Source organism: Neolamprologus brichardi, chromosome 23 (assembly GCF_056152115.1).
Source record: "Neolamprologus brichardi isolate AB-2024 chromosome 23, ASM5615211v1, whole genome shotgun sequence".
NCBI lineage: Eukaryota > Metazoa > Chordata > Actinopteri > Cichliformes > Cichlidae > Neolamprologus > Neolamprologus brichardi.
This window is the reverse complement of record NC_142125.1, coordinates 6,497,959-6,511,531: the sequence shown is the minus strand read 5'-3', so window position 1 is coordinate 6,511,531 and position 13,573 is coordinate 6,497,959. Positions and strand designations below refer to the sequence as shown.

General features: G+C 37.5%; 2 protein-coding genes across 5 annotated transcripts; both read right to left on the bottom strand.

Moving 5' to 3' along the window:
- Positions 1 to 336: 336 nt before the first annotated feature.
- LOC148095988 (cytochrome P450 2J2-like) lies at positions 337 to 6,371 on the bottom strand. 4 transcript variants are annotated; one of them, XM_087836651.1, is made up of 9 exons: positions 5,999 to 6,371; positions 4,303 to 4,465; positions 4,058 to 4,207; positions 3,804 to 3,964; positions 3,172 to 3,348; positions 2,956 to 3,094; positions 2,536 to 2,721; positions 1,390 to 1,533; positions 337 to 1,244 (listed from the first exon to the last, which is right to left on the bottom strand). In XM_087836651.1, exons 1-9 carry the CDS (start codon positions 6,197 to 6,199, stop codon positions 1,069 to 1,071), a joined length of 1,497 nt encoding a protein of 498 aa, XP_087692777.1. In that variant the 5' UTR covers positions 6,200 to 6,371; the 3' UTR covers positions 337 to 1,068. The 4 variants fall into 4 exon arrangements, with proteins under 4 accessions (XP_087692777.1, XP_087692778.1, XP_087692776.1 ...); XM_087836652.1 differs by having other exon boundaries at positions 4,077 to 4,207; positions 4,329 to 4,465; XM_087836650.1 differs by having other exon boundaries at positions 3,804 to 4,207.
- Positions 6,372 to 7,208: 837 nt separating this feature from the next.
- LOC148095987 (cytochrome P450 2J2-like) lies at positions 7,209 to 12,417 on the bottom strand. Its single transcript, XM_087836630.1, has 9 exons — positions 12,128 to 12,417; positions 10,932 to 11,094; positions 10,634 to 10,783; positions 10,368 to 10,528; positions 9,773 to 9,949; positions 9,542 to 9,680; positions 8,781 to 8,968; positions 8,076 to 8,217; positions 7,209 to 7,859 (listed from the first exon to the last, which is right to left on the bottom strand). The coding sequence occupies exons 1-9, from the start codon at positions 12,326 to 12,328 to the stop codon at positions 7,684 to 7,686; spliced, it is 1,497 nt and encodes a 498-aa protein (XP_087692756.1). The 5' UTR covers positions 12,329 to 12,417; the 3' UTR covers positions 7,209 to 7,683.
- Between the last annotated feature and the right edge of the window lie 1,156 nt (positions 12,418 to 13,573).

The following is a 13,573-nucleotide window of genomic DNA, read 5'->3' as shown; positions in this document are numbered from 1 at the left end:
TCGGTGTGGTTGTTTTGGTCCGCAGGACCGCACCTGAGTGCGATTAAGCTACTCTTATCTACTCTCTTGTTATAAAGGGTCACCACATTAGAAGCTCCACGTTTAATTTAAGAGCATTTAACATCAGATGTTCTTTCTTAAGTGTCCCTTAAGGGGATTTCTGTCTCTGGCTCAAACTGAACCAACAACCTTTCACTTGCCAAACAAATCCATAAGAAAGTTTAAAGAAGCTAGCACTGAACCACAACCAGCAACGACTCCAACCCAAAGGCTTTAAAATTATGATTAAAATATTTTTCTTTAAACATAATCACATTAGTCCAGATGTTACCACATAACTTTATTTAACAGTTGAGGTAGTGTGAATACAATCTGTCAGTGATAGTGTCGATAATACAAGTTCATAATAAAAAAGAAAGTGTATGTAGAAAATCAATTTTTTTTTCTGACATTGTGAATTTCATTACAAGCATTGGTATGAAAAATAAAAACACTCACACGATTACAGTTATTAAGATCACCCTTTCACCACCTATTTTTCTGGTTTGCCTGCATCCCTTTGAAATGTGACCTCTTAAAAAGTTGTACTTTAACCTCCTAAGACCTGAACACTTATGTGGCGTGCATTTTGAATTTCTCTTTGCTATTTGGGCTGACTGGGACCTGATGAATGTAAAAACAAAGAACTATCTGATTTGATTTTTTTTTTTTTACCTTATTTTTGTTTCTGAGAAAAATGAGATCCACATAAGAAGACATTCATTTTAAATTTCAATAGAACAGTGGCAGTATATTGTCCTCGTAAGTGGGTATCAGGCCCTTGTAGAGCAACATTTAGTATTTTGGTCGAGACAAACCAAAAGGTGATGTCCACATATGTGGACGCCAGGTCCTAGGAGGTTTATATTGTAAACCTTTATACTTTTACTTGTTGAATACAGTAGACTGAATGGTGAGAAGAAGAAAAAAGAAAAATTTTAAGATACTCATGCTGTGAGGTGAAATTATTTAGCAGGTATAGATAATGCGATGGAAAACAGATGTTTTCAGTTTGTCATAGCTGGTGGTTTAACGCGGTACAGCACAGAGGCGGTAAGGTTTGGGACAGCGTGTGCCTCCCAACTGGAACTCCAGACTGGGCTGCTCTCCAGCAGGTGGCGAAAGAGAAAACCTTTGAAGGAGGGAGGAGAAAAACAAAAACAACTCCATCCTGGCCAGCTGTTCTCCAAGACACACACGCTTACCTGAGAATAAACAATAAGACATGAGTTTTATTATAAAATTTTCAAGATATTCACTATATCGCAGAGTTTACTACACTTCTGCAACAAACTAAGGATGCATGCCATTTGGCTAAAACAGTACAAGAGGCTTTAATGTACAACTAACCTGCAGAAAATGGAAGGAAAGCATCTCTCTTGCGAAATTTACCATCCTGGTCCAGAAAGTGTTCGGGGTTGAAAGAGTGTGGAGTTTCCCACATTGACTCATCATGTAGGACCGAGTCAAGTGTAGCCAGGATTATGGTACCTTGAAGAAGTATGACACAAAAAACTGAGATGCTAAAATTGTAAAATAATTAAAAGTGTAATAAATAAAAAAAATAATAAAATCAAAAGAAAGAAAAATATCAGATATTTAAACTAATAAAATTTATCGGGACAACACCATGTTTACCACTGTGTACTATATCATCTTTTTACTCATTTTTTTTACTCATTTGCAAACCGAGAAGACCTGCTGCTGGACTTTTTTGGAGAAAATGTCCCATCCTTTCTTATATAGGAATTTAGTTGTTAGGCAGTCTTGAGTTTTATTTGTTATATATTTTTTTAGTTTCATGACTCTTCTACTATCCCACCTTTTTAGGACATGTTTCTGTAATCAGATTCAAAATAAGCTGATAGTTTTTAAGAAATAGTAAAATATCTCAATTTAAACATCTGACATGTTTTCTAATATATTTCTGTTACATGTTGGTTTATAAAACTTACAAATCACTGCATTCTGTTCTTATTTAAATCTCACAAAATATCCCATTTCCATATATTTTAGCCAATAACTACAGTTAATAATAAATGCATCTGATTTATCAGGAATTTAGATCATTTTCTGAACAATATTCGAAAGACTCACTCACCTACAGGTTCAAGCTCACATAAACACATGATTTCTGTCTTCCTATACAATACTTGAAACACTGGTGTGAACTAGAGTGAACAGCTACTTAATTAAAGTTAGAACTCCATAATGTTTGCATCATCAAGTATCAACAACAGTCCCAAATGGACAAATAACAAAGCTGAGGTCTTAGAGCAAGTGTAGGATCTCCTGAATACTTAGAAAGGACGTGATAATCACCTTGTTTCAACAGTTTGTTTGTTTCTTTTTGGTTTTATTTGTGTATTGTGTATTTATTTGCTTTTTATGTTTGGGGTGGGGGGTCGGGTTGGTTCCTGGAGGTTTAAAATGCTAAGCCAGAAAGTTTGACTTGGAAAAAAAGAGGCACTAAAATTGTTAGTGGATTGTGTACCTTTGGGATTGTGTACTTATCAATTTTGGTGTCCTTGCTTGCACTGCGGGCCACATTGAAGGGGATAATGTTGCCCATTCTCTGGATCTCATGGATGACCGCATCAGTATAGGGCATGTTTTCTCTGTCAGTCATAGACGGCTGTCTGGATGAACCAATCACAGCATCGATCTCAGCCTGGACTCTCTCTGTGGAGTGAAAACAGGAAACAAGTTTAAAAATAAAGCTTAAGATGAAAATAAACTAAAAAACCAAAACTAAACTGAAAGGAGTGAGACTTAAAAAAATAAATTAAAAGCCATAATAACTGAGTGCTGTCTGCTGCACAGATAACTGGGGAGAAAATTCTCATTCCACCTACAATCAATATGTGATGGCAAGATGATTACACAGTATGCAAGCATGGTGGATATTATGCACACCTTGTATGTCAGGGTAGAAGATCATGTAAAGTAGTCCCCAGTGTAAAGTAGTGGTTGTAGTTTCGCTTCCAGCAAAAAACAGGTCCATAGTGCACGCACTTAAAGTGCTGTGATCAAAAACTGAATCACTGCCCTCCTTCTAGCAGAGACAGGAATAAATGACTGTTGACATATTTCATTTGAAATGCAAAAAAGAAAACACAGCACACCACTTACCTCTCCCATTTCTATGAGAAAGGCATCGATGTAATCTCTCGGTGATACTGGGTTAAAGTTTTCTATGTGTTCTCTGATTTTCGTTTTTATGAAATCAGTTATGTGTCGTTTTAAAGTTAATATCTGCCGATGAGGTCCAGGCAGCCACTTCACCAGCCAAGGCATTGTGTTATACATCTACAGAACAGGAAGACAGTTACCAAATCATATGATGGTCTGGAAACAACTGTGACATTTCTACCTGTGTATTTCTCTATGGTACTCAAAGGACCCTGAATTAACATGTGTTGGGGAATTCCACAGATCCAAAGATATTGATGGAAGTCTAACATCCAGGGAAAAATTAAATCTTTTAAACCTTATTTTAGAGCAAAGTCAACAAACCATTTCAGTTTGGTGATTCTATACACTCAGTTTATGTTTCAGTGACCACTAAAATTAAAGGTTAATCTAGATAATTATTAATACACTTTCCAATTATGGATGTTCAGTAAAAAAAAGTATTTTTAGATCAATACATTTGAATTTAATAAGGTGATGTTTGTTACTTAACTATATATGACATATGTATTCAGGACATGTTGTGATGTAATAAGCTTAATAAATGCTGTTGCCTTTTTAAAGGAGGTTACCTGTGCCACTGTGGTTCCCTGTAAACGTACTATCTCGGTAAAGTTATTAAGAATAGACTGATACTGCTCATCAGTGTACTCAAATCGATCCCCAAATACCAAACAGCAGATGATGTTTGACACGGCGTTGTTTAACAGTGGCTGGGCATTAACAGGCTTCCCTGTAGAATAAAGAGACAATGAGAATACGAGGCAGTAAAAGGCTTGTTGAGTAATGATGTTTGTGCAATTTCTAAGTGTGTGTTTGTGTGTGCCTTGATGATCCGCAAAGGCCTCTGTGAGATACTGGCACTCCTGCTGGATGGAAAACTCCAGGGTCTTCTTGCCCAGACCAAAGTTTCTGAGTGTATGAAGAGTAAATCTCCTCTGCTGCTTCCACTGATACCCATTTGACATCACAAGACCTTTGGACACACACACACACACACACTGATGCTGCTGGTCTAATTACTGCTAATGAGATTCTTTTGGGGAAACAAAGGAAAAGAAAAGAAAACACCATTATTCCCAAATAAGTCTTCAAATATGGGTACTGCAGGACGATCTGTGAAATCTTCTCCTTGTTGGACCAGCGCTTCTCTCAAAAGCTTGTAGCCATTAAGCACCACAACTCTTCCACCAAAGAGTCGAAGGCTGAAAATTTTTCCATATTTCTCTGCAAACTGAACACAGAGAGTGGACAGGTGTGTTTGTGAGGATGACAACTGTGTTTTTATACATCACTTTGCATTTAAACATTCGTTTTTATTAATCTCTGACTCTCTTGCACACTATGTTTTCGTACTGTTTCCATCCCCTCACCCCAAACCAGTCGCGGCAGATAGTTACCCGTCCCCGAGCCTGGTGCTGCTTGAGATTTCGTTCTGCTAAAATGCAGTTTGTTGCCATGTGATTGATGGTTGCTGGGGTTTTCGCTGTATTATTGCAGGAGTTTACAATATCCTAATCACACTGAAAAGAAGTTTAAAAAAATGGTGGTAGATGTTGTTTATTTGATACTTTTTTTTAACCCACTGCCAGGTGGTTGCTAGGCATTTATAATTCACCTTTTATGGATATAAATAACATGCTACAGTTCTGAAATGAAAATGAAATGATGCTTAAGGCTAAATCCAAGGTCATTTTTACATGCTGCTAGGTGATTGCCAACATGATAAATATGTAAATGGTCTGTATTTGTATAGCGCTTTTCTAGTCCCTAAGGACCCCAAAGCGCTTTACACAACCAGTCATCCACACACACATTCACACACTGGTGATGGCAGCTACATTGTAGCCACAGCCACCCTGGGGCGCACTGACAGAGGCGAGGCTGCCGGACACTGGCGCCACCGGGCCCTCTGACCACCACCAGTAGGCAACGGGTGAAGTGTCTTGCCCAAGGACACAATGACTGAGACTGTCCAAGCCGGGGCTCGAACCGGCAACCTTCCGATTACAAGGCGAACTCCGAACTCTTGAGCCACAATCGCCCCATGTAGAAATATATATATATATATGAAAAAATATATATATGAAAATAATTACATATATAAATAATTACTTAAAAATCGAGTATCATCATTTAAAGAATTTATTAACTCATTCATTTTTAATTAATTTTTTGTATTAATTACTAATATTTTTATTATTTAAATATTTAACATTTTAATTCTTTAATGATACATTTAATTAAATATTTAATAATGTATTTATTGACACTCCAAGCCCTCCATACCCTTACACACGCAATGCAGATTTAAACCTACACACGCATAGCACACTCATACCGCAGAGAAATGTGAGCACGTTTATAAAAGTGCAAAAATGTTTGTGTTTGATTGCAAAAGCAAAGCAGGAGTGACATTATTTCATTGTCGGTAATGTTATAAAACCAGCTGCATGAACTGCTCAATGATCAGTCTGACCTACAGAAGCACAAAGCTATTGCGAATCGAATAACAAAATATAACTTGCACATTTGATTAGTGTAACATAAAGTGTATCAGTACAATTCAGTTGATGAGGCAGAGTGACTTTATTGGGCAGGCCTGGTGTCTTCATCTTAAACTCTAAACTTAGCATAAAATCTTTAAGTTTAATCCTCTAATGAAAACAATAAATGTGCATTTTAAAAGCGGTCAAACTAGAGTGTTACTTTAACCTGTCAGCAATTTGTTTAATATAACATATTATTCTTATGTATAGTGTCATACCTCTGTGAACTGCAGGTGAAGTCTGCTAGGTCTGATGCGATGAAGATCGCCGATGAAAGGAAGAGCCCAGGGTCCAGGAGGAAAATTTCTCGGCACTCTGTTCTTCAAAAAATCAGTCAGGAGCAGAAAAACACACAGGAATAAGAAAATGCTGCTGAAGTCTATCCACTCTAAGCCCAGGACACTGTATAATGTCTCCATGTCTTCACTTGTTTGTGCTGACCTGTAGTTCGTTTACAGGTAACAATCAGTTGATCGATTTGTTAACTTGTAGCGTTCCCCCTCGAGCTTTGGTTTCTTTTCACAAAGAGAAAAAGGAGAATCAAAACACGTGAGAACGTTTGCTCCGCTTATTCGTCAGATGTGTCGGGGATGGGATAACACTCTTAACTGCGCCACCACAACAGATCTGAGGTTTGGTACCAAATGCATGCGGTAAGCATGCAGCTGGGGCATGCTAGGTTGTGAAAACAGTGCTCAGTGCTCTCTTGTTGTACCTGCAGCTGCTGCAGAGGGGTCCAATGGCCAAAAGGCAATATAGTAACACAGATTTCTCTTTGAAAAGCGCATATTAGCATAGTAAAACCTTCACTGGCTATAATGGTGGTTTAAGCAGATCCCTTAGTTTCTGTAGATGTTCATAGAACTTGATTTTTTCTCAACAGAGACTTCAGAAGTTGAACTTTAGAACCTGTAATCTGCTGAATGCACTCTCCCAGTTTAGGGGTTGAAGCCTCCAATGCACCCATTCAACCTCTCAACCTGCTCCAGTTGTACCTCAGTCCTCTTAATCTCACAGTTTTGCTGTCACCAATCTGAAACTTTTGGAGGTGTGTCCCATTGTGTGTCTGTACAAAGAACAGGCAGATTCCACACAAAAGCTCCAGCCAGCAATGCGGTTCACATCCAGCCTATAATTATCCTTTGTTTATAATCTTAAGATTGCTAAATTATTGGTCACTAGAAGTATTTGGGTGGTAATAGTGCTTTCACTTAAGGATTTAAATATTTGCCTCACCATGGTTACTTTAGATGTGGTGACATTCTCTCACTGGTTATTTGATATCATGCACATGTGAAGATAAAGAACACCTCAGAATTTGCTTTGTGTGCAAAGGCAAAGGTTTGATTTACACCCAAGAAAAGTTCTTTATTTCTTCACATGCCAGAATGTGGTGATTTATTCATGAAGACAACACGTGACTCTGAAAGCCTTTAAATAAAGAGTAAAGTTTTTATTGAAACTGAAGTGTCCAGATTACATCATGCATTCTCAAACTGATAAACAGCATTGAAATGAACTGCACTCCCACCTGTTAAAGCTCAGTCTGAAACTATATTGTGACCTTAAACACAAATCCTAATGACAGTGTGATTTATATGAGCACATTGAGTCTGGTAGGTCTGACAAATTTAATGTGCACTGGAAAAGACTTTAAGAAAGTTGGAAGAGAATGTATTTACTGCATATTTGAAAACAGTCCTTTAATACAGAGAGGACAAAAAAAAAATCACAACTGGCATTCTTCTAAAATTGTAATATAGGAGATCATCATTCATTACAACAAATGTAATAGAATAGAATAGATTAGCTGGAAGACAGTGTAATAATAATGGAAGACAGTGATTAGTTGTGATTCATTGTGCTGAGAAAGGTATGCCCTCGGTTTACAAGAACTGGTGGTTTAACGTGGCACGGCACAGAGGCGGTAAGGTTTGGGACTGCGAGTGCCTCCTAACTTGAACTCCAGACTGGGCTGCTCTCCAGCAGGTGCAGAGAATGAGAACCTCTGAAGGAGGGAAGTAAAAAACAAGAATAACTCCATCCTGGCCAGCTGTTCTCCAAGACATGAGCGCTTGCCTGAGTACACAATGAGACACAAGTTTTATTCACTCAATTTAGAAGTTAATCACTTTGATCACAGATTATTGCTGCAGCTCTGGAACTTAACAGAGATACCATTAAGAGACCGATCCCCTACCAAAGACATAATACTTTAGTAATCTTGCCTCCTTAAAGCACTTGGCTTTAAAGAGCCTTTAACTGGATTTTGAGGAACTGTAAAAACTGACTAACCTGTAGAAAAGGGAAGGAAGGCCTCTCTCCTCCTGAATTTACCATCCTGGTCGAGAAAGTGTTGAGGGTTGAAGGAGTTTGGAGTTTCCCACATTGTCTCGTCATTTAAGACCGAGTGTAGAGCAGGTATGATCATTGTACCCTGAGAAAATACTGCCAGTTAGAAGCGTTATTTAAACATGTCTAGTGTTTGTTCTAATCAGCGTGTCATACGTGTTTCTGGTATTGCTGATTGTTCATGCATTTATTACTTCTACAATCATCTATTCATTATTAACAGGTTGCTCGAAATGCTCGCTGAAAAGCCTTCAGATGATCCAAATGGGACTAGAAAGAAAGAGCATATTTCATTCATATTAACTTCTATAAAACTTGTGGTTCCCAGTGCATTTAAAAGTAGAATAGGAGGCAGAGCCTTCAGCTTTCAGGCCCCTCTTCTGTTTCTCCCAGTTTGGATGTGGGAGGCAGACACCCTCTGTACTTTCAAGATTAAGCTTAGAACTTTCTTTTTTGATAAAACATATAGTTTCCATGATGCACTGAGTGGTTCTTCTTCAAAACAAAATGTTATTGAGGACAACAAACTTTGAGAGTCCTGGCATTAGATGATAAAATGACAACTTTTTCATTCAAAATGTATCTGAGAAAACAAAAAACACCAAAAAGTGCTATAAAAAAAATTCATCTTCCAATTCCTTTATGTACCTTTGGGATAGTGTACTTATCCAATGTTGTGTCCTTGTTTGCAACATGGGCCACATTGAGGGGAATGATGTTGCCCACTCTCTGGATCTCATGGATGACCGCATCAGTATACGGCATGTTTTCTCTGTCAGTCATAGACGGCTGTCTGGATGAACCAATCACAGCATCGATCTCAGCCTGGACTTTTTCTGCACATAGTGAGAACATGAACTGGTGGCTGTTGTCACAATTTGGCACTAATAAAAGGAACCTGGATTAAAAAATAAAACTGAAATAAAATGAACAAAATTAACCAACACAAGAATGATCTGTGAGAAATCTGTTAGATTTGTATTGTTGGATTGTCATTTATGCCTAGAAATATATATTTATTAGGTTTGGGGAAGTCATTTATGGGGTCACACACACACACACAGACATACTTACACAACGCACAGGCAAGGTACTCTTTGTGTGTATGTATACGTCATATGTTAATACACCTATGTATATTCATGTAACCTAAATAAAAGATCAGTGTTACGGGGGAACGGACGAGAGCAACTGGGGTCAAGCGAAGGAACGGCGTTTGTCCAATTCTCTCCCGTGCACGAGAAACATAAAGAACTTTGCCTACTCGTGTCTTGCTTTGCTGTGTAGTTAAATTGTCTTGAATGTTCCAGCGAATAGGTTTAAGCTACAAACCTGTCAAAATCTCTGAAAAAAACTAATAGAAAGATGGTCACAAGTGTGTATTCAGAATCAATATTGTTCATACACACCTTGAATGTCAGGGTAGTAGATCATGTATAGCAGTCCCCAGCGTAAAGTAGTTGTAGTGGTTTCAGTTCCAGCACCAAACAAGTCCAGGGTGCAAAAACACAAATTGCTGAGACTAAAACCAGAGTCTTCGTCCTCCTTCTATCAGATTCACAAAAGCCAGAAGCAGGAAATAAAAGGCATGTTTTTTTAGAAAGTTTAAATGAACAAGAACACATTTTGAAAACACTTACCTCCCCCATTTCTATGAGAAAAGCATCAATGTAGTCTCTTGGTGATGATGGGTTGAGATTTTCTCTGTGTTCTTTGATCTTGACTTCTACAAAATCAATTATCTTTTGGATCAGAGTGAATATTTTTTGGTGAGGTCCAGGCAGCCACCTCATCAGCCAGGGTAATGTGTTGTAAAGCTACAGAACAGGAAGACAGTAGCAGTAATAGGTCAAATTTTGTAAAAGTAGGCAGTAATGAAAAGTAACCGAGTAAAATCATTTAAACACAATTTTGAAGCATACTTTAATAGTAATTAAAATCTCTTTTACACCACAGCAGATTTCATAAGTAACTTTCTTCCTCCACTGCAGTTAAAGGAACACAACAGTAAAATATTTCAGGAAAGATAATCTGCGTTGAGATATCAGTCTGAGAGTCTGAGACGAGGCACAGCCCTGGTGGAGTCTAATGTGAACAATAGCTATGCTCCACTAACTGCTCCGTTTGCAAAAACAGCTTTCACTTGGGCTGCACAAAAAAGTTCAGTTAAAGTTTCTTATTTGTTATTTTTAAATCCTGAATCAAACAACACTAAGGTATGTGAAAGAGTTTCACCTGTGCCCACACGCCTCCCTCCAAGTACACTATCTCACTGAAGAGTTCCAGAATAGACTGAAACTGCTTGTCAGTGTACTCAAAACGATTCCCAAACACCAAACAGCAAATGATGTTGGACACAGCGTTGTTTAACAGTGACTGGGTATTAAAAGGTTTTCCTGAAAGAGCATATGTCCATTAGACAAAACATTAAAAGCAAACTCATAATTAATTTCGATTATGTAAAAAAAATGTGTAGGTTTTGTGTTTGTGTATGTGTGTGCCTTGATGATCTGCAAAACCCTCTGTGAGATACTGGCACTCCTGCTGGATGGATAACTCCAGGGTCTTCTTGCCCAGACCAAAGTTTCTGAGTGTGTGAAGAGCAAATCTCCTCTGTTGCTTCCACTGATACCCATTTGATATCACAAGACCTTTTGGAAAAACAAAACTGCATTAGGCCCAAAGTAACTTAAAAATAAGGTCATTAAAATACTGACCTACGTTTTAACATTGCCAAATAGTCAGATGATGCTGGTCTTATTAAAACATCTTGAAAAACTTTTCAAGGAAAATTATCACCTTTATTCCCAACCAATTCTTCAAACATTGGTAGGCTGGGGCGATCCATGAAGTCTTCTCCTCGTTGGATTAGGGCTTCTTTGACAAGCTTGTAGCCATTAATGATCACAGTTCTTTGACCAAAGAATCGAAGGCTGAATATGTTTCCATGTTTCTCTGCAAACTGAACATGAACAGAAGATTCTGTTCAGTGTTGGGTTGGGATCTGCCTCATTTGGGTGACCGCTTCATAATTTTGGCTATTTCCTCTTAAGAAAGCCAATATTAATACAGCTTCTTCTGAATAAAATACAGCTTCACATACAGCAACGTCCCTTTCTCTCAATAAATAACCAAAAAGACAAGATAACAAATACTTTATTCATACCATAGGTAGGCATTTTATATAAGAAAATATTTAAGACAATGTTAAACTCTGTGACTGTTCTGCTCTATTGCACATTTTAAAAGCAATTAAAAGCAATTAACCTGCTTTATAAATGCACTGTCTGTTTGTTTATTACTTTCCAGCCCACTGGTAACTCATGATAATGGAGTATTAGGGCGAGAAAAAAAAATGCTGTTGATCATTTTGAGAATAAGATCAAAAATGTATTTTGAGAAAAAAGTCAAAATACTGTTCTTTGAAAAAAGGCGAAATTATGTTTCTGGGAAAAAAGTCAAAAAAGTCTATTTAGAGAAAAAAGTCAAAATGTGGAGATTACAGTAGTTGTTTCACGACAAACTGCCACGTTTGCTATACCCTCTGAGTTAGTGAAAGCATACTTCAGAATGAGTTTTTAGTAACAAGAATATTAGGATCAACATATTAGGATGTTGAAAAGATGGTGCAGGAAGCTTCATCTGCTCAGATGGAAAACCACACAAACTTCAGACAGTTGGCCAGATTTGTACAAAATGAAATTGATATTTGTACGGTTATTGATAGTTACACTCTTGTCCAATAAAGAGGTCATATGTCAGGATTCTGGCCTTCTACAAGTTCTTTTCATGCCCCACTTTTGTAGAACAACCTCCTTCAAGGCATGCTCTGTGGAGGTTTTTAAAGCTAAGTTGAAGACCCACTTGTTCACCGCATCCTACGTGTCTTATTTCGGTAAAAAAAAAAATACCACTTTTAATGCCTGGGGCACGTTATTTTTATAACATGATATTTTATTAATAACAATTAGTAGTAGTAGTAGCAGTATGTTTACCTCTGCAAACTGCAGATGAATTCTATCAGGTCTGATGCGATGAAGATTTCCAATGAAAGGCAGAGCCCTCGGTCCGGGAGGAAAGTTTTTTGGCACTCTGTTCTTCAAAACTTCAGTCGTAAGCAGAAGAACAAACAAAAAGATTAAAATGCTCCTGCCGTCTATCCACTCTGAGCCAAGAAGGCTGTATAATGTCTCCATGGCTTCGCTTAGTTAGGCTGTCGCTTAATGTTCAGATTTGCTATATCTGCAAATATGACGATGATTGTTTTATTACCAGAGGACGTGGAAAGACGCTTTCAAAATAAAAGCGCGTGGTTAAGACTTAACCAATGTAAAATTACACTACATCTCTAAGACACTCTGTTACAATTGTTACACCTGTACCAGGTGGTTAAGAAAAATCGGAGTTGTAACAGTGTATGAAGTTAGGAAACTTTAGGGCTACGTTTAGGAGGAAACAGGTAACAGTGCTTGTTTCAGGTCTTAGACACACGGTGTGCTTTCAGTGTAGGGTTATTATTTTCGTACATTTATTAATTAAGAAAACACCTGAGAAATGAAACGTTTACCTTTTAGTTAAATTTAGAAAGATTATGGCTTTGTTTTTCACTGACAGTCTACTTTGTTTTTTTCTCAAATAATTATGTAATATATTTATTAAATATTTCATTCACAAAGATCTCATTTGTGATTTAAGCACGATCAGTTTTTGAGCAGTATATTTCAGACCTCTACTGGCCTGTATGGTTTACAGTAGTTGGTATTCTTCTTCTGTCGACCTTTGGGTTCTTGCCATAATTACATAACATATTCAGAGCCAAAGAAAACAACACACTCAGTGTGTGAAAAGTTTAAACCGCCCAGTAGGTTAAAGGCATTGGGTGCCAATGCCTTTAACCTACTGGGCGGTTAAGATAAGGTGCTTATCTTGAAACCCGAATCCTAATTTGGTTTGGAATGTGGGAAGAATAATGAAGAGAACTTTAAAGAAAAATTATTTAAAATGATACAGTTAACAAAAGATATCGGTGTGCCTTTTATTCGAATGGATCGCTTTTATGTAAATACACTGTCTTAAGAGAATAGTGATTAATTGTTTAAAATGTATTTTTTTTAAAAAGGGGGAAAGCAAGTTGAACTGAACAAGGGGAAGTTAAAGTAACAGAGTCGTTTGTTAGTCATTAAATGCTGACCAATAATTAATCTCTATACAACAATTTGTTTGCAGGTTTGGCCCCTAGAGACAAAGCACTACAAACTCCAAAACACTTGCAAACTCCAAAACACTTGCAAACTCCAAAACACAACGGAAGTGCTCCAGGAAGCTAGGGGCAGTGTTGAGCTCGATTTGCAAAATAAACGGCAAGACAGAAATGAAGGAAAACATATTTTGTTCATTTGTTTGTTTGTTTCTACAAGAGCTTTGTGTGATTTGATAAGTAT